The sequence below is a fragment of the Cygnus olor genome, chromosome 3 (genome assembly GCF_009769625.2).
Source record: "Cygnus olor isolate bCygOlo1 chromosome 3, bCygOlo1.pri.v2, whole genome shotgun sequence".
Classification (NCBI taxonomy): Eukaryota; Metazoa; Chordata; class Aves; order Anseriformes; family Anatidae; genus Cygnus; species Cygnus olor.
The window spans coordinates 69,475,296-69,503,051 of NC_049171.1; the positions used below are offsets into that span (position 1 = coordinate 69,475,296).

The 27,756-nt window shown below is 41.7% G+C and overlaps 1 protein-coding gene across 21 annotated transcripts in view; it reads right to left on the bottom strand.

The window, feature by feature from the left end:
• Positions 1 to 27,756, bottom strand: part of LOC121067872 (SAM and SH3 domain-containing protein 1-like) — a 553,101-nt gene that overhangs the window by 21,895 nt on the left and 503,450 nt on the right. For 4 of the 21 annotated variants that reach the window (XM_040552756.1, XM_040552760.1, XM_040552758.1 and 1 more), the window contains exons 6-11: positions 27,289 to 27,375; positions 25,906 to 26,018; positions 24,557 to 24,658; positions 9,957 to 10,089; positions 5,155 to 5,990; positions 1,154 to 1,225 (exon numbers count right to left, since the gene is read on the bottom strand). In XM_040552756.1, the coding sequence (XP_040408690.1) occupies positions 1,154 to 1,225; positions 5,155 to 5,990; positions 9,957 to 10,089; positions 24,557 to 24,658; positions 25,906 to 26,018; positions 27,289 to 27,375 (1,343 nt within the window). Of the gene's footprint in view, positions 1 to 1,153; positions 1,226 to 1,801; positions 1,931 to 5,154; positions 5,991 to 9,956; positions 10,090 to 10,292; positions 11,361 to 15,371; positions 15,673 to 24,556; positions 24,659 to 25,905; positions 26,019 to 27,288; positions 27,376 to 27,756 lie in introns of those variants that run through there. The other 17 variants (XM_040552759.1, XM_040552765.1, XM_040552764.1 and 14 more) reach the window with 11 other exon arrangements.

Consider the following 27,756-nt stretch of genomic DNA (forward strand, 5'->3'; position numbering starts at 1 on the left):
ACCCCCTCCCACACACATTAAGTTAGTGAACTTAAATGTTTAAAAAACAAACAGACAACAACCTTGATCTGCATATATTAATTAATCTGGCACACTTTACCTGTGCCACCATGCGAGACAGGTGACGTTAGTAGGAAAACCGTTAACATCTAGAATTCACACTCTCCAATATTAAAAACATAATCTGAACAAAACATGTCAAATTAGCTATGTTTAGGGATAATCAGTGTAAGTTTGGAGTTTAGCTTTTTTACTGAGTTGAAAATTGATGAATAAAATATCCATCCACAGTTTTGACCAATAAAGGGGGAATTTACAATGTTACAACAACAACAACAACAAAACTGCTAACAAAAACAAAAACCAGCTGTTTAAATGCTGACATGTTAAATGTTTCACAATTTAGATTTGTTTTAAGTTAACAGAGAAGTTATCAGAGACAAAGTTGAAACAGAAAAGAAAAAAATATATGGACGAAAAGAAAAAATGTTGGCAATTTCATTTGATGTAACGTTCTGACTCATTTCTGTTCTATTATTTTTAGCCACAGGCTGACCAACAGCAACACTAGGATCAACATGAGTAACATAAAATGGAATTAACTCTCCGGGGAGATACTTTATCATATAGAAAAAGTTCTCTTATAGACAAAGAGCTCTGTGTTCAATTGTGCAGCACCCAGAACAACTGGGTCCTGGTCTACTTCAGAACTTGTAGATACAATGAGAAAAGAAATAATGTCTCTTACAAAATGACTTCCACCCAAATAACCTGCAGATTTCAACTGAACAAAAATTCCTCATTATTCCAAAAAGTTTTACCAAGAGAAGGTAGTAGTTCTATGTTTTGCCTGGGGTGACGCTCTGAGGAAGTCAGACACAGGGATAGTCCACAGATGTGCCCCCAGATCTGTGCTTTGATCACTTGTTCCTGCCTCTTTACACATATGGCGTATAAATACTTATACACACATGGATATGGGTGGATATGTTATTCTCAAAGCTAAGGAAGTCTGTGGTTAACAAAGATACTTTACTTTCTTGGATCCCCAAACTGCTATTATGGACCTAAATTACACTTCAGTCTATTATAACTCTATTGTGCATTTCATTTTCTGCTATTTCAAGCCTGTGCCTTCTTGTCTTATACTCACCATTTGTTCAGAATTGTTTCCGATATGAAGGGAACGATTTGTCAAGTCAAATCCTCCAAAGCTGCAGGTTCTCTGCAAAAAAAAAGGACGGAAACAGTTCTATCACAATGATTAGCTCACTTGAAACATTGTGATTTGAAGAACACCAGTGAAAACACACACATCTGCAAAAATGGAAACAAACAAACAAACAAAATGATGGGAGATTATAAACCAAGAATGCTGTTAAAAGCAATTTGAGTCATTTGTCTTTTCCAGAGACAACTCCTTGGCCTAAGGTCTGCTGCTGTTGAGTCATCTATTGCCTACTCTTCTTTTTAAAAAGAAAAAAGACTTTCTGGTCTGAGGAAACTGTTGATCTTATGCATCAAGTTTTCCAGGTTGCTGGCAACTCCACCTCAGCACTCCCATCTGCCTTCATAAATTAGTCCACAGTGGCACTGAAACAGAGAACCACCAATCTTTTAAAGCATCGAATAACCTACCTTCTGGGAATTGCTGCATGCACTCCATTTCCACTGAAATACAGGGAAATGCTACCTTGTAGGGCAAAGCCCTCGGTAAGAGGGGGGAAAAAGCCACCCAGCTATCCGTCAGCATTGTGTCCCCAGTGATTCAGTAAGCCCCAATTCCAGATTAGGTATTTACCATCACACCTCTGGTGGCACATGGCAGCTCTGCTACTTCTGGGAGAAAGTACGTCATATTTGCAGTGGCACAATCACCTGAGTGACTCAGTTTTGGCTGAATGCACAGGTGCAGTTTATCATAATCATCCTGCATAAAAAAGAAAATCAGCACTATGACACCACTTCCCTCCTAAGAGCAGAAGGCAACTAAACTCAGTACAGTTGCATTTCCACAGCCAAAAACAGATTGTGTAACAGATGAGTCTGCTAAAGCTTTGGTATTGCTTGAAAACAGACCAGCCACTTAGGGGGCTCAGAGGGAATCCAGCTTTTGCCTTGTAACCCAAAAGGCCAAACCTTTGACTTTTTTCTGGCCACTGAACAACCAGCTGCACAGCACTCAAATACCCGCCCCGACAACAGTCTCACAGGGCAATCCAGGAAAAGGAGGACATGGCCGCTAAAATTTACTTGCACAGCTTCAACTCTGGGCCCTAGGCAGGGGTTTTGAGATGGTCATATCTCTGTTATAAGTATCCTCTTTAGAGTTAGACCTGAGACAAACAGGAGAAAATCAGCAACTTGCAAACTGTAAATTCTTAGGGCCTGAACCACTCCATGTGGTAAATTCAAAGACACCTTAAGACTCAGCTTAAGACACTTTAAGCATCAGATCAGACCTACAAAGGATTGCCAAATTAATCCCATGAGTGTGTACTTGGGAGCTGCAAAGATCCACCACCTGAGAACCAGCCGGTGGTCTGCTTCAACACTCTATTCCAATGAAGCAAGGCCTAAAAACTGTGCCACTTAATAAACAATTAGATCAATTAGTTCTATTTATGTGAACATTATTCTTGCCCCATTCACTACTAATCAACATATGCGTTAATTGCTTTTAAAAGGTTTTCTTTTCTGGCTTTATGGTGGGTGCTGTACACAGTGCTTGAATGCCAGTTTTTGTACCCATCACAGCTCTACCAAAACTCAAATCCAACTTTGTCTATGCCCCCCCCACATCCAAAAAAGTGTTGTGATTTGAGACCAACCACAAGGAATAAGATCAGTTTTTAAAGCACAGCGCGTTTAGCTATGAGTAATGTTCTCCTGTGAAGAGTCCATTCTAACTAATCCTGCAGCGTATGGTAAATCCAACAATGAAGACAGGACATCTGGAACTGCTCTGAGCAAACTCATCTGTCAAACCAGCCAAAGCTCCTCCTATAGCAGTCTTCTGAGACAGCAAAACGCCTGTTGGTTAAAAGCTTCTGCATAAATGTACCATATTAAGGACTTTCATTGTTATGGACATTGTTATTCATTATGGACCTCCCCTATGTATAACATTATCTTCAGCCTTCAATTCCAGTAATGATCCTGGTAATTCTGTACCAAACAAAAGGTCTGTGGATGAGGAAAGGGATATTCAATGGAATGGCCATGCATTAAAAAATATTATCATTTTGGGAGAAAAGAAAAACTGATGCTATTTGAAAATTCCATGCATGTCCAGGTCACTGAAACAAATATAAATGACAAAAATGAATGGCAAGGCAAGACATAGTGACCGATTCCACTGAATACATAGGCATTGCAATTTCCCTGAGGTTGCAGCAAACAAACATTAAGTGTTTCTAGGAAGAAGGAGTGGCATTAGCTCAAGTTTGCCGGCTTTCTGCGGTTTCAGGAAGAAGTGCGTTGAAAAAGCTAGTAAGAGCAGTGCGTCTCCACCTTTTATCTCATTGTAATGAGGCTGGAGAAGCAGTTAACTGAGGAGTTCCTCAACAACAACAACAAAATGCTATCCATTTCTTCTCTGACTGTATCTCTGTGAATACATAAAAGTCAGCCCAGATGGTTTTCATAAAGAAATGACTATAGTAAGACCACTTTCTAGAAGAACTGAAAAGCTTGTTTCTGACATCTGTATTTACAAAGACAGCTTTAGAAAGCATTTTTAACTATGCAGCATCTCTAGCCCAAACGAATATGCTCTTTTGCCCGAGATACCACCTACTGCTCAACCCTCAGAAGGACAAAAAAGCTTTCTCTTATCTCATTATGGGAAAACAATGTCTTCTGAGTACAATGTTTATGAAAACAAACAGTATCATGTCAGTGGCAGGGCAAGCAGTAAATGCAGAAGAAATAGCGAAGCAGCCAATAAAGACTATTCACGCTACTGAGAAGGAAAAAAATCCCTTAACTTTGCATCCATAGAGCAAAAAGTGAACCACAAAGATATGGTCAGCTCCCACACGTTATTCAGGGAGACCATGTCTGTGGGCTCTTATATTAAGAATAACTCACACCTGTGGAAATGAAGCAGAGGCCTCCCAAAATAAAACCTGTAATTCAAGAAGAAAAGCTGTTTTTACTGTATTGTTCACTGGGATATCTTGCTTAATGTTATGGGTGTACTGCTGTTTCCACCCACTGAGGGAGGGAACGTGCCTATATTTTCTACAAGACAAGAGACTAACTGGTTCAGCTTTGGAGATCTGGCTGGCCCCAAAGGCAAGTTCCCAGGAAACAGCATCATGGTGAAGGGAATGGTCAAAACTGGGTCATATAGTCAGGAAGAGACTTTGGGTCTCTGGAGTGCTCAAATCACTTAATTTCCCATTGTACAGCACCATTTCTTTTTTTGGCCACCCCTTGTTCCTTTTCCACAATGCTCTGAGGGAAGTTAACACCTTCACCTCATGCAAGAAAGGAGGAGCAGTGGCCAGGGACAGAGCAGAAGGGGCACTTTTGGTGGTGGTGAGCAGCAAGCAGGAAGGCAGTGTCTAGATAACGTAAAATGCCCTGTCTTTCTGCAGCTGTGTGTGTTGACAGAGACTACAGAGCTGGATGGGCAACCTGGTGAGATGCAAACTGAGTTGTGAAGGGCCAATATGAGGCAATGACAGAGGGCAGGAGAGAAACGGAGCACAGTTGACTAAGCATACTCTAATCCTTTGGAAATCTTGTATATGTCTCAGTGTGCCTTTAAGAGAATGCTGACTTCCACAGCATCATAAAAAACATCTTTATACTGTCTCAAAGCTTTTCATCAGTCATCTCGATTTCTGCTCTAAGGGAATTTAAAAAAAAAAAAACACAGCATTTTGTCATATTTGCTCTTTCTCATCGAGTTACTCTGTGCACATAAAAACTGCAGAATCAACAAAACTCTTCTCTGATGGAATTACATCAAGCTCCTCATGGCTTACTCTTCCCGTATAGCTGAATTCCAGTGCTTAAGAGTTTATAATGGCAATGAAAGCAGGAGAAGCGCTGCGTTTTAGTTAAAAGTATAAAGCAGAAACAGTGTTGACTGCAACCTCACAGAAACTGGAAGACCACCTTCATGACAACTCTTTGACTCACAGACTTTTGGTGGATTCTCAAGAGAACCCTTTTAGTACAACGATCCACTGTGGCAGCCCACTTCCTCTTGGCTTCCTCATCCTCCTCTAGCAGGCATCTCCTCAGGTCCTGCTTGTCGGCCTTGCTCAGGGTCCTGTCAGTAACGGGACGCACCAGCTGTGAGAGGTTGAGGTGACTGTACAGGCTTTTCTCCACCACATAGGTAATATTGAATTCGCTGACAGAAGTGCGCCCTCGTAGCCTTCTGTTTGGGAAGCCACAACCTCCACCCCCTTTCGCTTTGTGCCGCAGTAATTGTAGGTCGCAAGTTGTGGGGGATGCTCCTTTCCTAGCAGGGCGCTGGCAAAGAAAAGCTCTGGAACAGGAATAGTTAGTATCCATTTTCTTCAATCGGATCTGCTTCCTTACACTCTGAATCTCCTCCAGGGACACCAGAAGATGGTGCTTGTGCCTGTTGCTGTCATAAAAGCAAATGCTTTCTGTACTTACCCCATGGCTCAGCGAGCCGAGGCTCTTCTTCATTTCCCCATCTGTCAAGGAGCGGCAAACTTTCTGGGTCTTCTCCTCTTCTGGGTAAGAGAAAAATGTCCCAAGTTTCTTGGGAGGCTTGATAAGGCCACGGCTATCAGTTTTGCTGAAGGTCTTCACCAGCTTCCGGTTGGCTCCCCACGCATCAAGACTGCTAGATGAGGGAGAAGTAGTAAGTGAGTCCGAGTCATCCTCTGGCTGCTTCTCACAGGAGCCATCGAAGTAGAATTGCTTCTTGTGAACTCCAGAGTAAAGTGCCGATCTGTCATCCAGTATAGGCGAGTTGTCAAGTGAGTGCTCTTCCACACCTGCAGGGGGACAAAAGCAGGACAACGGACGTCATTGTTCATAACTCTCTAAGATGTTTCCCTGTAAAATTTTATTTAGTTATCAACAATCGTCCACTTAAAATGGAAGCAAAACTCTTCCTGATTCAAGAAGCCCAGAAGGTATTTGCAGCTGGATAAATCTGAATCAGCAACTTCCATTTGTGAAGTGAGAGTTTTGGGATGAGATAACAATAAATAGACTAACAGCATGTAAATAAAACAACTGCTATTTTAAGTTTCTCTCTTTCATCCGCTGCTAAATAAGACCACAGATGCTCTCACTTGGAAATCCTTGAAAAGCTGGAACTGGGATCTGTTTCTTATGTTCTCCTTCTGACGCTTGCTACGATGGCCTACTAAAGCTCTGCTCTAATGAAATCACAGTAAGTCGGAAGTATACCCAGGTATTAAAAACCAAACCAAACCAAGCCATATGCATCTCTCATTTAGGTCCAGTTTTCAAACACCCAATGCTTCTGCAGTAGAAAACAGTATTTGTCCCAGAAAGTTACAGAGTTAAGCTCAGGGCTGAAATGAAAAGATCTGGGATTTCCACAGGGGAAAAGGGACCAATTTTAATGATACAGAATTTACTTAACAAACAGATGCAAAGTAAAAAAAAGCCAAAGTAGGTCAGATTGTGGTTGTGCCAATTTCAACACTGTCCTGTTAATGACAGAAACACATTGTTTTCACCAAATACATATTTCACAGAAAGGGAAGAAAACTTTTTGAAACACAAGTGGATATGGGAAAATAGCCAGGTCTCCTTTCTGGAATGGAGTGAAGGGAGAAAAGTACCTGGAACTGCAACTTCTTTTCACGTTTATCATTTAAGAAACATTTTTGTCTAGTGTTTTCTACTGAGCAAAATATAAGCTCAGATATGATTAGATGTAGTAACAAGGAAAGGATCAAATGAGAGTACACGTCTTGCTCAGTCCTGCTTGACAAATGTCATGGCAGTCACGGGTATATATCAGAAACATCATTACCAAAATACCTATGATTTACTAAAGTCATTTATTCACTAATGAGGGAAAAAATCATGACAAAAAAAAAATAGTTGCCTTGTACAGGCTTCCTGTCTCATCTTCAGTCACTCAGCTGGCAAAACATATTTGACACTTATTTACTGAAACCTAAGACACTGTTTTACCAAAATAAAACTCACTGCAACAGTGAAGGGATAGCAGATCACATCTGACACAACTTTCACTGCTGAGAACTTTTTTGGGGTAGGTCTGTAGATTGGAGCCTCATTTTAACTCCACTTTCACTGGACTGTCCAACTTGCTCTTTTTCTCCTCTAATTCTCAGTTTGAACAGAAAATTGACTTTCTCCTGGGACTGAATATGTGCTGATAAACAATTTTAGTCCACTGAGTAAATATGTTTTCAAACAGCTTGTAAAATATGCATTGTGTGTCAACATTGTAACAGATGTTATTTGGAGTCAGTCCATGACACAAAGCCATAATGACACAGATGTAGATTTAAATGTTTTTAAATGCTATATAAGAGCGGTGCCCAAGAATTAGAACCTTCACTTAGTCAGCTCACTGAGAGAAGACTAACACACAATACACATGGATTCAGATATTGGCACGTTCTCGTGACTGTCAGATCACCAGAATTTATATTTAGTGCAACAAAAGACTCACTAGCAGAAACGTGGGAGAAGGATCTGGGGGTAAGGTACTTTAAAAACAATGGTAATGTGTAAGGAAATTTGGAAAAGCTTTTCTTCTTTGTCAAGAAATTTCTGAGGAGGGTTATGAGGAATCTTTCTTCTGGGGGGTTTCATGTTGGTTTTCAAACTGAGCCTACTGTCATACTTTAACAAAGGCTGTTGAACAGCCAGTGAATTTACTGAAGTTATGCTGATGCTACTGTATCAAATACATCTCTCACTCAGTCCAACTTTCAAAATCCTAGTCCTCTAGGATTTCACATGACTTCACATTTATATACTGGTTAAATAATAGCAGCAAACAGCTCAAGAACCGATTTAGACAACTGCAGGTAACTTGGAAGGGCAGATGGCAATCCCCAAATCTGACCAAAGTATCTTCTGTGATCTTGCAGAGTCCTCTGACATATTCAAACAGGAATACCTGGACAGCATGGACAGCATTTATGAAGCACTTTTTGTTTGCCCTATGAAAATTTGGGTATGGGGAGACCTTGCTGATGGATATCAATTCCTAATGTGTAATTGACGCCTTAAGGCACCTTCTACTTATGTAGAAGTAATCCATCTTGTTATTTAACAATGTTATTTTTTTGCTACAGAATTCACCAAGAGCCAATCTACAAAGAAACTCCACTGTTCTGAATGAAGTGCAAACTCTGAATTACAGATGAATTACTCAGAAAAGCCTAGCATTAAAACAGAGAAGATGGGCAAGAGATGGAGAAAGAAGGAAGCAGGGCAAGATTTTTTGGAGTTCATTCAATGAGTTGGGGAGCAGGGGTGGAAAAACTCAGTGGAAAAAAACCTGGAAGGAACTGAGACACGTAAGTGGAAGACCGAGGGAGAAAATAAAAAAGGAAATAAAATAGAATTGCAAGTGAAGCACTGCGAGAGAATGAATTAAGAACAAAACAGTTAACATGCTGAAGAGACAGCCTGGTCAAACTGTAGGAAGGCGCCTGCACGCCCTTGGGCTGCCTGGTCCTGCAGCTGCTCCTACCCCTGCAGTCTCTGGCTGATTGCTCCCTGCAGCTTTTCCCAGACCCCCAGGGGGTAGGAAAAGCATCTCTGGCGTTCTTCCCTCAGAGCAGGGGAAAACCAGCCCTGTTTTGTTTGCTCCTTTCCATAAAACATGTTTTTACTTCCAAGATAACCCACCTTCATGCTCTCTTTGTCTCCCCTGTGAGGTGAATAAACCTTTTCAGACCAAGATAGCTGCCCAGAGCTCTAGGCTGGCTGAGCCTTTCACTCCAGTTAGTTACATGACCATCGTGCATGAGAGAGGCAGGCTCAACCATAAATCTGCCAACAGCTTCCTGCCACATACCCAAGAAGATGCACGTGTTCTCCTTAAATACACTCAGAAGGATCCGTAATATGGTTCAGCTCACTGCAAAGCTGAAGGGAATCACAGTGTCTGATCCTGGGAAGGCCACTGACAGAGAGAAGTAGCCACAGTTCCAGTAAGGACTCAAGCAGGGCTTCACAGAGAGGCTACTGAGGCTCAGGCTTCTTTAGGCTGAGTGCTCACACACGGATACAGGTCATCCAGAGTTAATTTTGCAGCACGGCATTCCCAGGGGCTGAACTGCTTCCCGTTTCCCCACCCTTCTTGTCCTCCTCCATTCTCTCTCCCACTCCCCCTCTCTCTTGGCAGCGTGGCTCATTCAGGAGTCAAACTGCAAGCAGGCTCCCCCTGAACCAGGAGGTAATATTACATGAGGCAGCAGCTATCCCACAAGAATGTCTGATGGAGTTTCTGTACTTTTGCCACAGGATGAGGCCATGTGGCGCAACTGCTCTACCCATCGGCCGCTCCCCTCCCAAAACGAGTTAATAGCCTCACCTATGCGCCCTCCCCAGCTGCCTCCCAGGCCTGAGAGGAGGGAGCAAAACTGCTCTGCTCACCTCCTTGCAGTGCCTGGGGGGCAGCCGGCTGGAGTCACTCCTAGTCTCATTCCCTCCAGTGTGGGGCACAAAACATAAACCGAGTTCTAATCTCTTAATGAAGGGCTCTCCAGCACCGCTCTGGGAACGCCTGGAGATCAGCAGTAACCACATCCTAGACCGTCACTTTCCTCCTTCTACAGACTCAAAATGTAATTACTTGGGTAATGCATGCACCGTAGACAAGGCAGCCTTTCCCACTGCCCCCTAAGAACACTTCCCACCCCCGCCCCTTTTCTGTCCCCTCTCAACAGAAAAATGCATTAACACATACGCTCCAACCATATGCGCACCGATTTTACCTTCTGTGCTGGGTTTTTTCATTTCTTCCACTCTTATGAGTTTCTTCCTGACTCTGCGAGTAGAATTTACCAGCTTGTGCAACCTCTTAAACTTCACCGACTCCTCTGTTTCATCATCGGATTGTTCTCTTGACTGGCAAAGAAACAAAGGGAATATTAATAAAGTAGTCGTTCCACGGCTTGCTCCTTCAAGTCAAGTTAACCCAGTTCATCTGCTGCGCTGTGTCAATGCAGCTCTGTAACTGGTATTACATTTTCAGCCCAGGTCAGAGAGAAACATTTAAATTAGTGAGGGTTTTCTTTTTTTCTTTTTCTTTTTCTGAAAGCGTGACATACCATTTTGATTTCTAAATCTGTGCAACGTAAGATCCTAGGCATTGAAATGCATTCCTGCCCTTGTCTTTCTTCCCATGCATTGTGTAATAACTACTTCCACGTCCTCGCTCAGTGCGTTTCAGGCAGGGCTCTTTCCCAGGGCTCTTCTTACCATACCAGTTATGCTCCTGTGGTTTGGTCAGTCACTGGTCTGTCTGGCATCTCAGAACTTGCTGTTTAAACCTGGTTATAAACAGCTTCTCCAAACCGAAACTCTGTCATTGACGACTTCTCTTTTTTTTCCCCTCAGTCTTCCCAGAAAATCAAAAACAGCAGCACAAGAAAGGGACGGGAAGGAAAAGGAAGGAGGAGACCTCATGTGCCTTGCTCAGAAACTGCCACAGCTACAAAATACTCCTTTCCTCCTCCCTGCTCCCTACACTCCTCCTGAAGGCTCTCGAGGCTGGAATTAAGATGGACACAGCATTCCTCCAACACTGACCAAGGGAAAACTCTGACCTTTTCAGATATACAGTGCAGTCCATATTCCCCAGCATCCCGTTTCGTTTTGCATCTGATCCAGTATGCTCAGTTCCAGCTGTTTTCCCTCAAGTATCAAACATTACAGAGACAAAAAAAAATTCTCCCTCTCCAGCAGCAGTGACACAACAAGCTGAAACAATCCATTCCTTGTGAACGAGAAGACGACTTCGATTTTCGAGCCAGATCCAGCGCTCGATGTGCTACTTCCTCTGTTTTAATCAGTTCAGAATGCGAGAGGCGGCGGGGGGAAGGGGAGAGGAGGCCGGCAGGACGCTCCAGCCCGGCCAGGACAGCCCTGGCACTGTGCGCTGCACATTCCTGCGCGCTGCGCGGGCTCCAGCTGGAGCGCGGTACAGATTGTATACCTTACTTTGTTTTCGCCCGTGGTCCCGGCCAATTCCCTGCATTCGTAATGGCCGGCTCTAAAACCTTAATGCGACTTCCTGTCGGTGAAGCTATCTGGGGTTCCACAGCGCTCCCATGCTTTTTCTCCTTCTCCTTAATTAAACTTGGAAAAAAGAAAAATCCCAAACAGACGTGAGCCAAAAAAAGGGAAGCAAAAAAGTAAAAATTCACCCTCTCCCCTTCCCCAACAAAAATGCTCTCTTTGCTTATCCAGGGACCGAATAAAAGACAGCCCAAGTATAAAAACGCTTTCTGCTTTTCAAAGGTACTTAAATATCAGGATGTGGTAGCAGCAGTAGATGCCACGGGACAGGACACCAATTAGCAGCTGTATATGCACGAGTACATTTTCAAAGGCACACATAGCGCCTGAAGGAATCAGCGCAGCTTTGAAAGTCTACCTTGTAGGAACACATTTCACAGAGCCAGCAGAACCATGCCAGAGCAAACGCCAGCCACTTTCTGCGAGGGCACTGCCAATTACCGATACCCCACAAACTTCCTGATATTCCGAAACGAGAAGGAATACCGAATGGACCACATATGGCAGAAGGAATTACCGTGCTGCCATCCAAGAGCCGCAGGAATGCATTCATTACGGGTACAGACTGGAGAGGTAATTAATAATCTTCCTTCAGGAGAAATAAGGCAGTAGAGAGGGGTAACAGACTTGTTTATATCAAGATAAATTAAGCAGCAAGAAGAGCATTAATTCACAGATTCCGGCTGGGACAACTTAGTGACATGTCAAACAACAAGATATACCTCAGACATATTTAGATAAGATGAAGAATGGATTATTGACTTTAATCAGGAAGTTCAGTCAAGACTTCTTAGGCCACTAAGCACATCTTGGCTAGCAACCATCAAGCATGCTCTGCACTCCAGATACATTTATTTTAAATGCAATTACTCTAAGCAATTGCTTTCCTTCATTACTTTGCATCCATCCTTGGTATGCAAGGCTCCTGTTTATAGAACCGTGAGCTCTGTATGATTTGGAGAATAGCTCACACCCGGTCCTCCCTCCCAGGATGTCACTGACGAATACGAAAGTTGCATTGAGAATCAACTGGCCTGACTTCTGCACTACCGGTGTCCAAGAAAGACCTGTCCCCTCAGTGTCCTCCACAAAGATTCAGCAGCAATAACAAAAGCTTTTACAATGTCTGACATTTGCATTCACTACTACCGCAGCGAAAGCAAGTGCCGAAATAGCCTCCATACAAGGTACTGACATCGAACCCGAGTGGGTGGTACGGTGGATCCCTACCACACTTCAAAATACATAAAGTACCATCCTAATAAAAGGCTAGCTGGTATTTCCTGCCATTTCAGGACTCTTGGTGTCCTTTGTTCCAGCAGCCAGGGTCCTTTATGTGCAGTGACAGACACTTCCTAGCCCCGATGCTCGGCTGGAGAGCCGAGAACAGCCTGTATTTAACAACAGGGACCGCCGGATAATAGCCTGACTAAAAACTAAGTCAGAGCTTCTCTCCAACAGTCTATTTCCTACCATATTGGGTCACAAGTGGCATGGAAAATCTTTTGTAAAGGAAAAGGATGGCTAATAAGGTTACACAGAAAGGCCTAAAAACATCTGTGACTACGCCAGTGGTGCTGGTCAGGAAACTTTTTTGTCAGATAATGCTGATTGCTTGAAAATGAAACTGTTTTGAAAGAGGATCACTTTCGTTTCATTTCCTGATTTCCAAATGATTTAAAAAACAACAACAACAACAAAAAAAAAAAACAAACACCTTGAAATTATCAAAAGACTCCATTTTGGCACACGGAAAACAGAGCTTAATTTTCCAGTTCAAGCAGTGTTTTCTTTTGCAGCTAATATTAAACAGAAAACAGAAATGTAAAGCATCCAGGCCTAAATGACATATTTGGAAATTATCAAACTTTGACGTTTTGACTCATACGGCCCATTTTTCCTCTCCGGGTTTCAAGACGACAGAATGGCCTTTTTTGGTTGCGGCTCCTGACTTCGGATGGGAAAATCAGCCTGATCCCACTGACCCGTGGCGAGCCGGGCTCAAGGTCTCTGGGGCAGCAATGTCCTAGCAGGGGGCTGCAGCGCTGCCGGCCCTCATGCCCCCTCTCTCTTTCTCCGTCCTTTCATGTGTTTCCACACTCTGTGGCACTACAGAAGGGCAGAAACACATTGAGAAGGAGACAACGTACCTGCCAATGGCCAGGCAGGGGCCAGGCCAGGCACGCGGGGCTGGTGGAACAGTCGGGCCCCTCCGCCGCCCCACGGCCGTGGGCGCAGGCCTCTCCGCGTGCTCCAAGGGGAAAACAAATGGATTTGCAGTACTGTAAATAGGAACAACTGAACTTCCATCTCCTCCGCTCCAAATTTTTCCATCCAAAGGCCCATATGGCTCAACTTTTAATTATTTTGGCTAATGCTGTATGTAGTAATTCTGTGGTGAATGCTTAAGTGTTTCATTTCTGGTTTCCACGGCAACATTACATCAGATTGCAGACAGCTGGCTCCACAGTCCTAAACCATAACAAATTGGCCAAGCCAACGCACAAAAATCGCGCTCGCTTTAAAGAGATAGCGCTGCCGGGGAGCCAGGGCGGCCGGTGGGGCCCCTTGGCGGGGCCAGCTGGGCGGAGCCGCCTTCCCGCTCGCCTTGGAGCAAGTGCGGCCCCGACACATCTGCACTGCTCTCACGGCGCGCGAGGCCGCCAGCTTGGAGAGCTCTGCTGCACGAGCGCGTGCGGGGCCACGGGGAAACGGGGACTAAATTAACAGCATCTGTAAGTACCCAGGGCTGCACGCGGAGGACAGCAGCCACCACGTACCGCATGGCTGCGAAACGGCGGAGAGGCCAAGGCCCAGCCCCGCCACACAGCTCTCGGCCGCTAGCGAGCGTGGCCGTAACCTGCAAAGACATTCTCGAATCTGAAAGAGACTGATTCCCTCTGCTGTCCCTACCACCCCGTCTGCTTGGACACCTCCCCTACGTGTGCATCCCAAAGGCCACGCTCTGCGTCGCCTCATACATAAACCAAACGAAAAGCCGCGCATCCAGGAACAAGCAAGAAATTAACACGTGCACTGCAGTATTCTGCTCCCGGCATCCTCCTCGCTTTCTCTGCCGCTTTTCTCACACAGGCTCTTCACTGCTGCCTGCTCTGGAGGCAAGCAGCACGCGTGGCTCTCTAGCTGTAAAACATCGAGCCCCTTTCACACGCCACAGAAAGAACAAGAGCCCACAATCCTAACCTCGCCCTCTGAATTAGTGCTTTACACACACACACGCGCGCGCACACAGCTATCGTTTATTATGGTACTTGGAATTAATAGGCCAAATGTAAACCAGAAGTAAGTAGCTTGCTTTCGGCACGACTATGTTTGGAAACACTACAGGGTTATAGCAGCAGCGCTTAAAAAACACAAGATACGCAAGACCCGCTGGCCAGGTCCTAATAAAAATGTGTAAGAAGCATCAGGACAACAGGCAGTTAAAGGTATCACAAGTGATTAATCTGTTTCAGCTCCATAAACAAAAACATACATAACTTTTACGTGAGCCGTATGAAGCCATTTAGAGGGATGTTAAACTTTTACAACCCACTTCATGCCCAGCAATCGTACAGCCCCAAACTGAAATCTCTAGGAAATCTCCCATCCAAGGAACTGGAGAATCTCTTAATATCTGCTTACGCCTAAACTGCAATTATTTCTGGCTATCAGACAATTCTTATCTAGCAAAGTGGGGCACAAATACACATGCAGACCTGTGGCATATCACATCATCTACCCCTTGCCAGCTCACTTCAGAACTACAAGCTCACTGCAAATGCAAAGACATTTTGCTGCTCCTTTTAGGAGACGTGGCTACACGTGTCCTTTCTTCTCTCTCTCTCTCTCTCAAACAGGCTTTGCATCCGCCAAAAAAAACAACCGTTCTAACTTTTTTTTTGTATTAAAGATGCCTGGACAAAGTCAGAGACAGGAAAATAGAACAGAAAAGAACTTAAAAGCCCAAAGAAAGGAAGAGAAAAACTAAGAAAAGCTATACATGCTGTGCTGTGCCTAAGAATAACCACAAAAGCCTTTTCTCTTTCTCCCTCTCTGAAACAGGAGGCACATCCTCTCCACATCACGCTACATGCTCAGCGACTTACCAGCTTCGGCATTTATAGGCCTAAAGCTCAGTTTCGAGTAATTCCCCCCGAGTGCTCAGCTGCTGTCAGCTTCGTTACCCTGAAATTTAGGATTAGACCCTTCTTCTGAAGTATTGCATTCGCTCAGAATCCCGCGCACAAAATGCCTCTTCTCTGGAGTTACATTATCAGACACCAAACTGGCTCTGATTTCAGCGCTGAATATGTAAAGAAGAAAAAAAGCATGATGCTGGACTCAATTAGCTGTTTTCTGCTCACTGATTGATTCCCCCAGTTACTCGCTAGCTGCATAACTTGCAAGAAAGGCATAAGTCATCAGCTCTAAGCAAATCTTCTATTCACCACAAGGAAAAAAGGGAGTGTTGTACATGGCAAACAATCCCTGTTTTCACTGACGAAGGCTTGCTGACCTCTTGCTGGCCTCCAGTTCCTTAATTACTGTCTATGGAATTTCAGTTAAAGAAAAAAATACAGAGAATCTGTGCAAAGCCAGGACGAAGACTGACCCTCAAACGCAACCGCTAGAGCAGAGGCTGTGTCTATAGGAAATATAACTTAAGTCCTTTACCAGGCTCTTTTTATTTTCACTTTTAAATTCTTTTGACAAAAGCCCCCCTGATAATTTCCCCTTATAAAGGGCTAATTTGACACAAAAATAAACCTACTTTAATGTTCTTTAAATTAGCAAACTTACTTTTTTTTTTTTTTTCTTGGTTTGCAGTGCTATAAAAAAAAGAACATCACTAACAACTGGCAATGATGTTTAATTCAGCAATCTCAGCCTGGTCTAGAATCGGCCACATTGTGGCTTTATGAAACACTGTAGGGTGACTTCCAACTTCTCCTCCTAGGCTGGGCTCAAACCTCCCTTCCTAAGAAACAGGCTCTGAGATGCTCAAGTAAATTACAGTCAACCGTACCTAATCCTGGACCTTGAGACAAATCCAGAATTTGGGCAATTCTTTCCAAAGCACAAGAAAATGGAGCAAAACCTCTGCTAATTAGGAGCAGTGCTATCCAGTGGTGGGAAGCAGTAGTGAAGGAATACAACAGCACCCTCTTTAAGCCAAGAATATACAATTTCCCCTTACTCAGAACAATACCTTTAATGGACAGTTAATCTGGGTTCACTCCAGATCAGTCACACGGTGAAATCATAGCAGGACTAAGTATCTACTTCCTTTGATGACTGGCTGATTTTAAATAGCCACCTGGCCATATATCTTTCTTCAATTTTCTCCATCTTTGTATTACCAATTTTACAGCTTTTCTATTCCCTAACAGTCATGTAAACTAGATTTACTGGCACGTTGTAGCTGGGATTTTACCCTTGAATTACTTCAGCCCCAAAACTCTGATGTAAAACCCCATGGAAAATTCTAAGCTTCGGATAAAACCAGCTGGTGTTCTCCAATTTCAATAACATACCAGCCCACATCAAGTGAAACATGACAGCGACTTCCTTGAAACGTATCCCAGATTCCCTTAAAGTTCATGGCCGGGAGTGAAACTGATCTAAGTTTTGGGCTTGCAACTTGAGTTTTGAAGGTTTTGGGTTTCACTAAGAAATTTTCACAAACCTCTAATCCTTAGAGAGGCTGTTTATAGAAAAGTGTGTGAAATTCAGATGTGATAATTTTTATCATATTCTGAGGTTACAAAAAAGGGCCTCCAAAATTTTAGAGAAAATTGCACGTGGTCATAAAGTTTTTTGCCACTCCACAAAATTAACTGCAAGAGCATGAATTGCAAAGACTGTGCGAGTCTAAAACATGTAGCAGTAGTGTCAGCCCCCCAGGTAAACTGAAGAAAAAAGCAGTCCCATGTCTGGGTTTGGCCTGTGGTTACTTACAAGGAAATCAAAGGAGAGTCTAACGGCTACTTTGGTGAAAGACGTATTACACATTAGCTGGTGACGACACTGCTTGCTGAAATTAGTGGGAAATATTTGTCATAAGTAACGAGAGCACAATAATTTAATTCCCCCTGGAGGTCTGTCTTGATACTAGAATAGCTGCTTAGGCAAATTCCTAGATGTTAACTGTTTCCAGGTTTTAGTTAAATAATTTTGAGAAGCACATTGCTGACGTTTGCATCTGCAAGCCAGATACATTTCTTCACGGTGAACTGTTTCTCTTGCTGATTAGAATAATTAATTTTAATGACATTACGACTGCGCTCACGTACCACCCGTCATAGGTATATGTGGCAGAATGAATCTCTGCGTTACATTACTTTGTATCTGTTACCATACAGCATTCCTTTCCAATTCTCCTGCAGACTTTTCTACACACGGGAGAGACAGTCTCTACTTCATCGCGTGTTTTGGCAAGGCTGAGAGGGCATGAGGAGAATCCCTTCTCTTTGGTGCAGACTGTTACTGATGAATGGAGTACTGGTCCTGGAAACCAACCTCCGAGCATTTCAGAAAACCAGTGGTGGAAAGGCAATACATGAAATACAGTGAAATTCATATCAGAGATTGTTTAGGGAAAACAACAACAAGAAAACAATGACAGCCCTTTAGCAAAGGGTGTGGTAAGCTAAATTATATTCTTATCGTATTTTTGAACAATCGAACTATTAATGCTACTGTCCTATGTGCAAGAAGTAAACACCAGCAGTGCGGGGGGAAAGGGGCAAGTGGTAAACGACAGGAGCACAATTAAAATCTTCTATTGTACCACAAGTAAAGATTATTCAGCCTGGGTCTGCCAAATAGGGCAGTGAAACACATGGCTTTTGAGATTCTTAGTTCTTGAACTGAGCAGGGCTTTGTTCCAATTTAATAGGCTCCGTCTCTGAAAAGATGGGGGGAGGGAAACCACATTATGGATTACAGCATCTCCTGCTGGCTGATGCATGCAGTGAGAATGGTCACAGGAAAAAGCTGTAACCCACGGTCTCACATCCTCTAGGTAATATGCAGAGAAATTAGGCAGCTGCCCAAAGGCCGAAAGGTATACAAGACAAAATAAGGTGTTAGAATAAATATTCAACTAATTTGCCTTCCCACCTTCCACCCTCCTGAAATATGTGGCCAAACATTTTGTGGTGAAGTTAGTCAATGGGGCTTGTTTGAATGCAGTCAAAACAGAAGTGGTTAATCACAGTCACCACCTGTGCGTTACTGCAAGCTCTCTCTTCTCTGTCATGATAGCAGGAAGATTTTTCGAAGAGACCTTCCTACAGACTAATTACATCCAGTCTTCACATACACAGGAGCAACTCCTACTGGCAGTGAACAGGAGGTGTACTTGGCCTACACCATTGTCAATTTCTGTGTACAACCTTGTGGTGGCAATATTTGGTCCCACCAGCTAAACAGACACACACGTAGCTAAACTGTACATGAGGACAACTTGGGCAGGTCTTCCATGGTAAGTAGTACTTATTGAAGCGATATAGTTTTAATCCTAAATAAATTTATTTATTCTCCAAATTCTAAAACATTCTGGAAAAAATCAGACCAAATAGGTTAAAAGAAAACCAAAACAACCCAGCCAACACCTTACAGTGTTCTTCAAAGCAACATACAAACACATCTGTGACTTCCCACTCTGTATAGCACTGATCTAACTTCAAACTTTGTGTAGTGCCCTGGAAACTGTAATGGCAATTTGTGTTTCTCTCACAAATGCTCTTGTGTTACTACACGCATGGGAAACCCTGCTGTTAAGCGTGGACAGAGATGAGGGGGAAGTTCGTAACAAAAATGCAGTTATTCTTCTGCTACTAGATTCCAGTGCGAGGTGCTGGACACCTCCACTGACTGAGATCACTGGAGAACGAGGACAGACAGTGCCACCCCAGACAGATCCCCATGTTAGACGTACATACAGCCTGGGAATTCTGCATTTTGATGCTGTCTTATTATTGGCTCTTTCTTCATCGTTACTATTAATAAGTGCTGAGAATATTACAGAAACTTGGAAACGAATAATAAATATACTATCCAACACAATGAGGGGCATTAGTGCCTTTCAGGAGATCTTCACACAAATTGGGTCACTAGACTCTTCAGAGCAAAGCTGAATGCTCTGCATTCATTCACAGCCATACTGAGTATCAGCTCCCCTCTGCTACTTCAAAGAGCACACAGGGGCCTGGAGGCAGCAACAAGATCTCCAAGAACTGAAACTTGGGAACATCCTGTGCCACTCCTAAGCCTTTCAAGGAAAAAAAAATAAGTTACAAAAACTGGTGGATCCTCTGGTAACAGCAAATCCAGGCCTGAAAGTGCATAGCTTTCAAAATGCTCAAAGTAATCATGTTGTTTCAGTTTAAACACTACTATTTAAATTACAAAATCTAATCCTACCCTAGTCTCCATTCACATCTAACACCAGTTCTGAATATTCACTGACTTCTACCTTAGCTCTAACAAGTTAAAAAGGGCTTTTTTTCCTGTAACATACAGCCCTATGTGATTACCAATGACAACATTAACAAATGGTTAACCACTTCAAAAATCCATCAGTAATAAGAACAAAAATCAATTTTAAAACTGATGTATTTAGAAAGCTTCAGCAATCTGAATCACTGAAATACGTATAACCCTGAATAATACGGATTTGCTGTAGCTACACTTAGATTTACTCGGAGGCAATTGGTGCTATGGAAGTTATATTGTAATTATTTCTTTTCTTCTTAGTCTTGCACTTAACAAAAACAACATAGTAATAACTGTTGTGAGTCAGAGATAACTATCAGACTTGGTCTTTTATCGGAGTTAGCTTTATGCCAAAAAGGGAGCAGGTGCATGGGTAATACAATCCTGATTCAACAGCTACAGCATGTCGCCGACTCGAATAGGACCCAAACACCTTTCTCGCCCATTATTTTGCTTTTCACAATGATAGTAGATACAGAACCAATACCGAATGCTTATTCAGCTTTTAGCCCCATTTAATGGCTGGACAAATGAAGAAGTCCTCAGGAAATAATACAAAACCCAGGAACAACAAAAGGATATTTCGGCCTAACTAGGCCTATCTCTGTGTGGACTCAATTTGCTGCCTTCTGCTATGAGACAGATCAATAGCAGATGGAAAAGAGCAAAAACGGGACTGGAAGCTTTCCAGAGCTATGGCCTCACGGTAGATGAAGATCTGCGCCGCTCACCTCCAGTTTTGCAGAACTGCTTCAGGGAAAACAAGCGGAGGGCAAGTTTCCTACCAGTAAAGGTGCCGTGCTGGCAGACCCGGCCGAAGAAGCTTCCAGAAGGCAGGTGTAGTAGTAGCACTGCTGCTCTCTCCTCACCCAGCCATTCTGTCAGAGGGAGATGTGTTTTTTGTTCTCCAGGCTCATAAATTGTAAGGCCTCTCTAACGAGGCTGATAAGGTGGTACGTAGCGGGGAGGGGGGATCAGGGCAGCTCTCCTCAAATGAAGGCATGTGTCGCTACCTGGGTGCCTGCGCTAATGAGCTCCGCGTGGCTGACCATTATGTGATGATCAAAACTGCAGCGCACAAGCCCAACAAAACAGCTCAGTCCAGGGATAATTACAACTTCATTGAACTTGCATCTACAGAAGCTGTCGGTGAAGTTAATTAGTGGTTTGTTTCTGTGACAGTGTGCGCATGATACACACACTTCTGTCACAATCTCCCTCCTTTTTCTTTCCTTTCCCCCACTCCTGCATCAAATATGACAACCGGTACCAATTAGCAGTCTTTCAGCAGAGGGCACAGAACAGGATTTATATGGGTTTCTCCTAATACTGGTCCTTCAAGCAGAGCTCTGGGGATGGAGCAGCCCTTCCAGGCTTCTTTTTAAGATGGACAGAGAATTTCAACCCCCTAAAGTTATCAAATGAGCTCCTGTCTTTAAGAAGCATAAAAGGCACCTCAGTAATGGGAAAGAATGTGGTAATTTTGAAATCCTCTTTCCCTGGACTTTCTGAATCCTGAGGACAAATAGGTCCTTATCTAAAACCCAGAAAGGGATTCATTTGTAATCTGCACCTGTTTTACAACCCAACACTTGGCAAAAGGCAATGAAAGCTTGTCTAGAGCTACTGTGAGCAGCCTTCATTTCAACAGAGATGAAAAATCAATATTCACAAATCAATTTGTAAAAAATGATGAGGTATTTCAGGCTTTATACATCTCACTAAGAAGAAAAACAATTTCAACTGCATTTCCACATTATGAAATAAATAATACACATGACTTTGTTGTGAAACAAAGGTTCACGGTGAGGTTTAAACCCACCAACTGCTCTAAAGTGGCAGAGAACCAAGTCACCTACTGGCTTGGCAAGGCTTTTGTTTGTTTGTTTGTTTGTTTGTTTCTTAACAGCAAGCAAACAGGACATACAAGTAACAACACAGAAATTACATCAGGCTGCCTCCCTTCGGATACTGAGGAGATGACCCTTCAACCCTTTGTTGTTTATCTCTTGGACTTAATTTTAAAAGGGTACGAAATGCAAGTTTCCATTCCCTGGCACAGTAATTTAAAAGAAGAGGAGCTGGGAAAAAGAATCTTTAAATCTTTGAAATGTGTTTAGTAGCAACACCAAGGATGTTAGTCATAAACACATGACAGTTACACAAGCTAAAAAAAAAAAGTGTGAGTTTCCTATTTATTTTTTTAACAAAAGAAAACCAACAGCTAATGGTATTTGCCCTTTAGAGGTTATCTCTTTGGTGGCTGTTCTTATGTTTTAGGCAGACCTGACTTGAAAGTATGAAGCACTTACAGATTTCCACATGTTCTGCCTACATTTTTAGATTCTCTGAATGCTTAGTTTCTACCTTTTTTTTTTTTTTTTTTTTTTTTTTTTTTGGTCCTGAAATGTTGTTATCAGGCAAAACTAGACCAAGATTTTCTGTAAAAACATAATGACCCATCCTCCCAAGTCCTCCTAACTACCAGCAGGTCTCTTTGCCTGGGAAAATAAAACAAGAAATGGAAAAAAAATAAAAAAAACTATACTAGTGTTTTGATCTCTCTTAAATCCCCAAAGTTATTAAACAAATGTATAGCAAGTGAATTAAAACTACGATTTTCCTGAATTTCCTCAACCTGCAAGTATCCTACAATTCACTTTTATCATTTGTGTGTACGAAATGTTCACAAAATGATCAAGTATGATCACAGTGTTCCATTAGAAATTGCCTAGTAACAATTTGGCCACGAGACTGAAAAAAACAGAAATCAGAAAAAATGCCAACAGAATCAGAAGAGTCATTGCCCAAGGAGTTTTAATTCAAACCAGAAACTTCAATTTCAGTGACTCATATTTTAAATTACTTTCTGGGGCTAGAAGGCAGTGGGCTACCTAACAGAATGTTTCTAATATATGGAAAAACATCTTTGCTCCTTGGACTCTATAAAATGAGTGTGGTAGTTCTGAGTTTCCAAGTCTGCAGAGTACAAATCACACAAATGGCACTTAAAATCAACCGATTTAGCAAAGGAAGGGCTTGAACACAGAATCATCTCTGTGCCTCTCACAAGCTGGTCATTTTAGATTAATAGAGATGTCCTTTGGCAAAACAGTCTGGGTGAACACATGCACTATCTCTAGACATATCTGACACTTTACACTACTTGTTTTCCTCCCTCTTGCATGTCAGTTACAGCTCAGTCTTTCACCCCAGTTAACCCTAGTTGCTTTTTGGTCCAGAAAGAAGCCAAGCTGACATTTGTTCTAACATGAACTTTTGTTTCTGCACATGATCTGCTCTTCACTTGAAGACATGCAGTTTCACAGCTTCTGTTAAACGCAACGAGGATAAAAAATAGCAACAAGGGCAAAAATCTGGAGAGGTATTTAGAACAATAGAATACAGATTCCCTCATTGATGTTAGCAGGAAGATGGTTCAAATCCCACCAGAACAACAGAGAGATGCAAGAAAGCTCTTGGCTGGAAGAGTAAAGACAGCTTATGAAAATAATTTTAGAGAAGAGGTGCCAAGTCATTCCATTTGGGAGCAAATACTGAGTCATATTTAGTCCTCAGAGGTATATACAGCTTTTGGTAACTTCAACACAAGCATAAACCATTATCAGAATATTTAAGAGTAAAACTCAGTAGACCTCTGAGATTTTACTAAAGTAAATGAGAGTTCTGTGGCTTTTCTGCTTTAAGTATTTTAGTCAAAAGCCTTAAGAGGGGACTGTCCAGGCTATAAATACTAATGAGGAAAAGATCAAGACACTTTCACTTGGCTAAAGAACCAATGCAGAAGAGCAAGGATTCTTCCTTCTATATTCTTTGTACATTTCTGATATAGCTGAACAAAGTAGAAGGCAACATCTGTTCCTCCCTGTTCCCATCTAACTGAAGATGGGCATTTTTTTTTGAATACAAACAAGAAAATCCTTCTCCACCACAAAATATTTTAAACATCTCATAAAATGACATAGCATTCCTCTTTTCATTTAGGGAGGAGAAGCTAACCGTCTGCTGCAGTTAGCAGGAAATTCCATTGACAATAAAATAAATAAATCAATCAATGGGCTCAGAAGTCTATGATTCAATTATATGGGTTACTAAGAGCTTGGATTTGACAGCCAAATGTGTTCTTCTGTAAGATTTATCAGTGAAATTTCAATTAGAGAAATGAAGTGGAATAAACTACTCTGTGGAAACGAAGATATTTGGAACGAAAAATTAATTAATTCAGTATGGCATGACACAAAGACTGATGCCCATGAAAACAAGAGAAGCTACAAAACTCAGAAGTAAAAATAAGGGAAGAAAGCTGCCTTACTACTTATGGGTCTCACAAAAGCTGCAAACTCTGCACTGAGAGTTAGAAAATACAGGGTTAAAACTGTTTGAAAGAAGCATGCAGGTAGGACTTAGCCAGACCCTCAGCTAGGATGCATCAACAGCTGGGAAGACCTGAGAAACTCTGATGATTCACAGTAACTGAGAAGTAACGTGAAACAATTCTAAATATATGTATATATATATATAAAACAAAACAAAAAAATAACACACCTCTTTCTGTGCATTAAAAAACAAAAACTATGTAATACAATAACAGAACCCAAAGATTTAAAATCTCTATTAAAGATTTGCTGTAGACAGAACATATCATCATGAGGTCAAATGATAGATTTGCTATTATAAATCACCAAGTAAATCAGGATACTGCTGCACCGCAATGAAAGACTTTAAATATTAAATGATACTGGGAAGCTATATCAAAAGGACAGGTACTTACATTACAATTGGAAGACCCATCAAATGTTGAGTAAGAACCATCAGGCCAGTCTGTAGTATCTACAGTACTTGATTGCCTGTGCTGGGCTTCATACTCCTTCAGCTGCAATTTGAAAAGACAGAGAACACATTTTCCAGTGAGAAGGAGCTATCAGTCTTCTTTAAAATAGCAAGAGTTAATGTCTTTTCATTCTTTTTTCCCCAGTATCACTGTGGAATGGGGAGAATCAGACCTTTTGCATTGTCTCTCTCACTTGTTTAAAATAAACTCATTTATTTTGCAATCAGCAGTTTTAATGATGAGATTTATTTTTTAAAGAAAGTGATCTGTAAATACCGAATTTTGATGAATTATCATTGGCAAAATATAAATTACCCATCCCCATCAGAGGCACAGTTTATACTGGACAGACTCACAATATTCTACCAATTTCCTTGATAAAGAAAATGATCTGCAGTGAGGACTAGGAACTGATTTTTATAATTTTACAACTAAAGAACATTTTTTCCACTTTCCAATAAAAGTCTAAATATTTACAACCAACCCTACCAGAGTCAAATTGTTGAGAGGATCATCAAGAACTGATGATTAAAAAAAAGAGAGAAAAAAAAAAAGAGTTGCTGCTAATAGCTCAGACCACTAGAGGGAAACAATACTGGTGTATATATAGTGAATATTAAAGATCAGGTAGAATTCTCTCCCACAATTTTTTTTAACAGCAGAGATCCCAATATTACCCCCCTGGTGATTTTAAATTTTTGCATTTTTTTCATGTTATGATTCCCAGTAAAGCAGTATTTTCTTCAGACAATAATGTAACCTTATATTCTATGATAGCCTATAGTCATGATTGAGCTCATGTTTTCTGAATCTCAGGTACCCATACAGAACATCCTGTGCTCCATCATGTTATTTTGCTCAAGGGAACAAAATGAAGAGTGGCATACAAACTTTATCATTGGCCTTTTGGCTTCTGAGCAAACAGTTGTTTTTCCTGTGGATCATCAAAATTCAGATTTTGTAAAGAAACACTTGTGTCAGTCACTAATCTGTCAAAAATTACATCTGTTCTGATTTTAATGTCAAATACCAAAAATGGCTGAGTATGTTTATTTTTAGGACTCAATTCATTTGCCATATATTAAGCATCTATTTTTGGCTAAGCTAAGCTATGTTTTCCCATGAACAATGCAATTCCTATCTAATTTATACTACCTACTGCAAAGTAACAAACAGGCAGTTTTTCCCCTTTTCTTCTCTGTTTTGTGAACAACTGAAAACTTCAAATTGGTATATCCTACATCATAAAACATGTTTCCCAGGAAAACTGAAGTGTGTACTTATCATACCCTAGCAAGTGCTTCCTCAATAGTGATCATCTTCTCTTTGACCATCATCATTAGCTGGATCCGTTCCTCATCACTCATCGTGATCTCACTGGCCACGTACCCGACGTCCTCTCCTGCAGAGAAATGCACCGATAAAACAACCGTGTGAAAGAGGTCACACACAGGGTGGTATATACTGGAATTGGATTTTAGCTGGACTCTGAGATGTGGTCACCGCATAGATCTGGCTGGCCAGAATAGACCCTCTCCAGACCAATCTCAGTATGATTTGACAGGACTGAATGATTTGGAAGTAACTAAGCAATGATATGAAGTAAATTAGGGCTAGAAAAAACAAGTGTACTGACACTGAAATCAAGACAGTATATGAGAAGAAGAAATAAAATGTGACTGATATAGTTATTGACCCTAAAGACGAGAATCAAGAGAAAGTGCTAATGCCAGGAAAGTCCTGAACTCAGCCCTGAGGAATACTTCGGTCAGCTGAGTGGATGGGAAGCCGTTCCAGGAACAGTGTGCTGGGCCCTCTTAGCTCTCTGCTGTAGAGCTATGAGCTGGCACACAGTGCTGGATGTATTTGGCCTCCCAGCTCTAGGACCTCTTCTGACATGAGCTTGGAACGTCAGCGCGGAGAGTTAGAACTTGAGAGCCAACGAGGACCCACACTTAACTGACAATATAAATGAGCCCCTTTTCAACCTCATAAGCAGGTTCCTAAAATTTTTCACAATCCATCTGAACACAGTCACGGTGATGCAGGGAGGCATCTGTTTGCAACAGAAGGATCTAACAGATACACATGGGAAAAAAAGAAATTTTCTTTGTGAAGCAAAATATTTAAAGCAATGCACGGCTGCATTTTTTTAAGAATTAGAGAAGTAGACCTGACAGTTTGAGTGGAATCAATCCTTAAATTTTCACTATTCACCAGATGCATTTCTACTACTTCTTGTAGTGTCTTTTCCTGCAATGAGAAGCTGGATTAAAGCCTAACGCAAACAGGTCTACATAACCAAATGCCAAAGAAAGGAGAAACACCTTTCTAATTAAAACAGGTAAAAATTTATCTCATCAAGTCAGGATCGGAAGAAAAAGCATCATTCATTTTTATATGTTATTTATAAGTATCTGTTAATCACATCATTTTGTGCATGTGCCATCATTGACAACAAGGACTGAAGGTGTCCTAGCAACTTGGAGTTGTGGTCTCACAGAATGCAACTCGTCCTTCTGTGAGCCCTGACACAATGAACCAAGTCAGCGATACTTCCAGATCCACAGATCTGTAAATACGACACTGCTGCAAATGAGTTTTACTCTTTTGTAAGGTTGGATCCTTATATTTTATATGGATAGGTTCAAAAGCCCTTTAAAAACATTTACCTTTGGAAGTCTGCCTCATTAGTCCTTTCTGGTTCTTTCGGAAATTCTGCCAAAAAAACTTATTTTTCTTTTTCCAGTCTGCTTTCCCTAAGAGAAAATGAGGGAGGGGGAAAGAAGGGAAAGGGAAGAAGAATTTCAAAAGGAAACATTAGTTAGTAAATACTACAGAAGCTATCAAGTTATATTTTCTAAGACAAAAATGAGAATAAAAAAATCCCAAATTTTCTTTGTTTCTTGAGTTAGTCTGTACTAGAACTATGCTGATGTAGCTAATTCAGAGAAATGCACATTCTTTTATAATTGCCAATGCTATAGATGACCGAGATAAGCCAATAACTTACATATTTTGAACTATAAACAGAAAATATTTTACATTCATTTTGATATCTGTTGAGCTGTTAATGTCAAGTTTGGAAGTGTTTTTGAAGTATTTCGTTGTTTTATTCTCTTTAGCTGAACCATGATTAC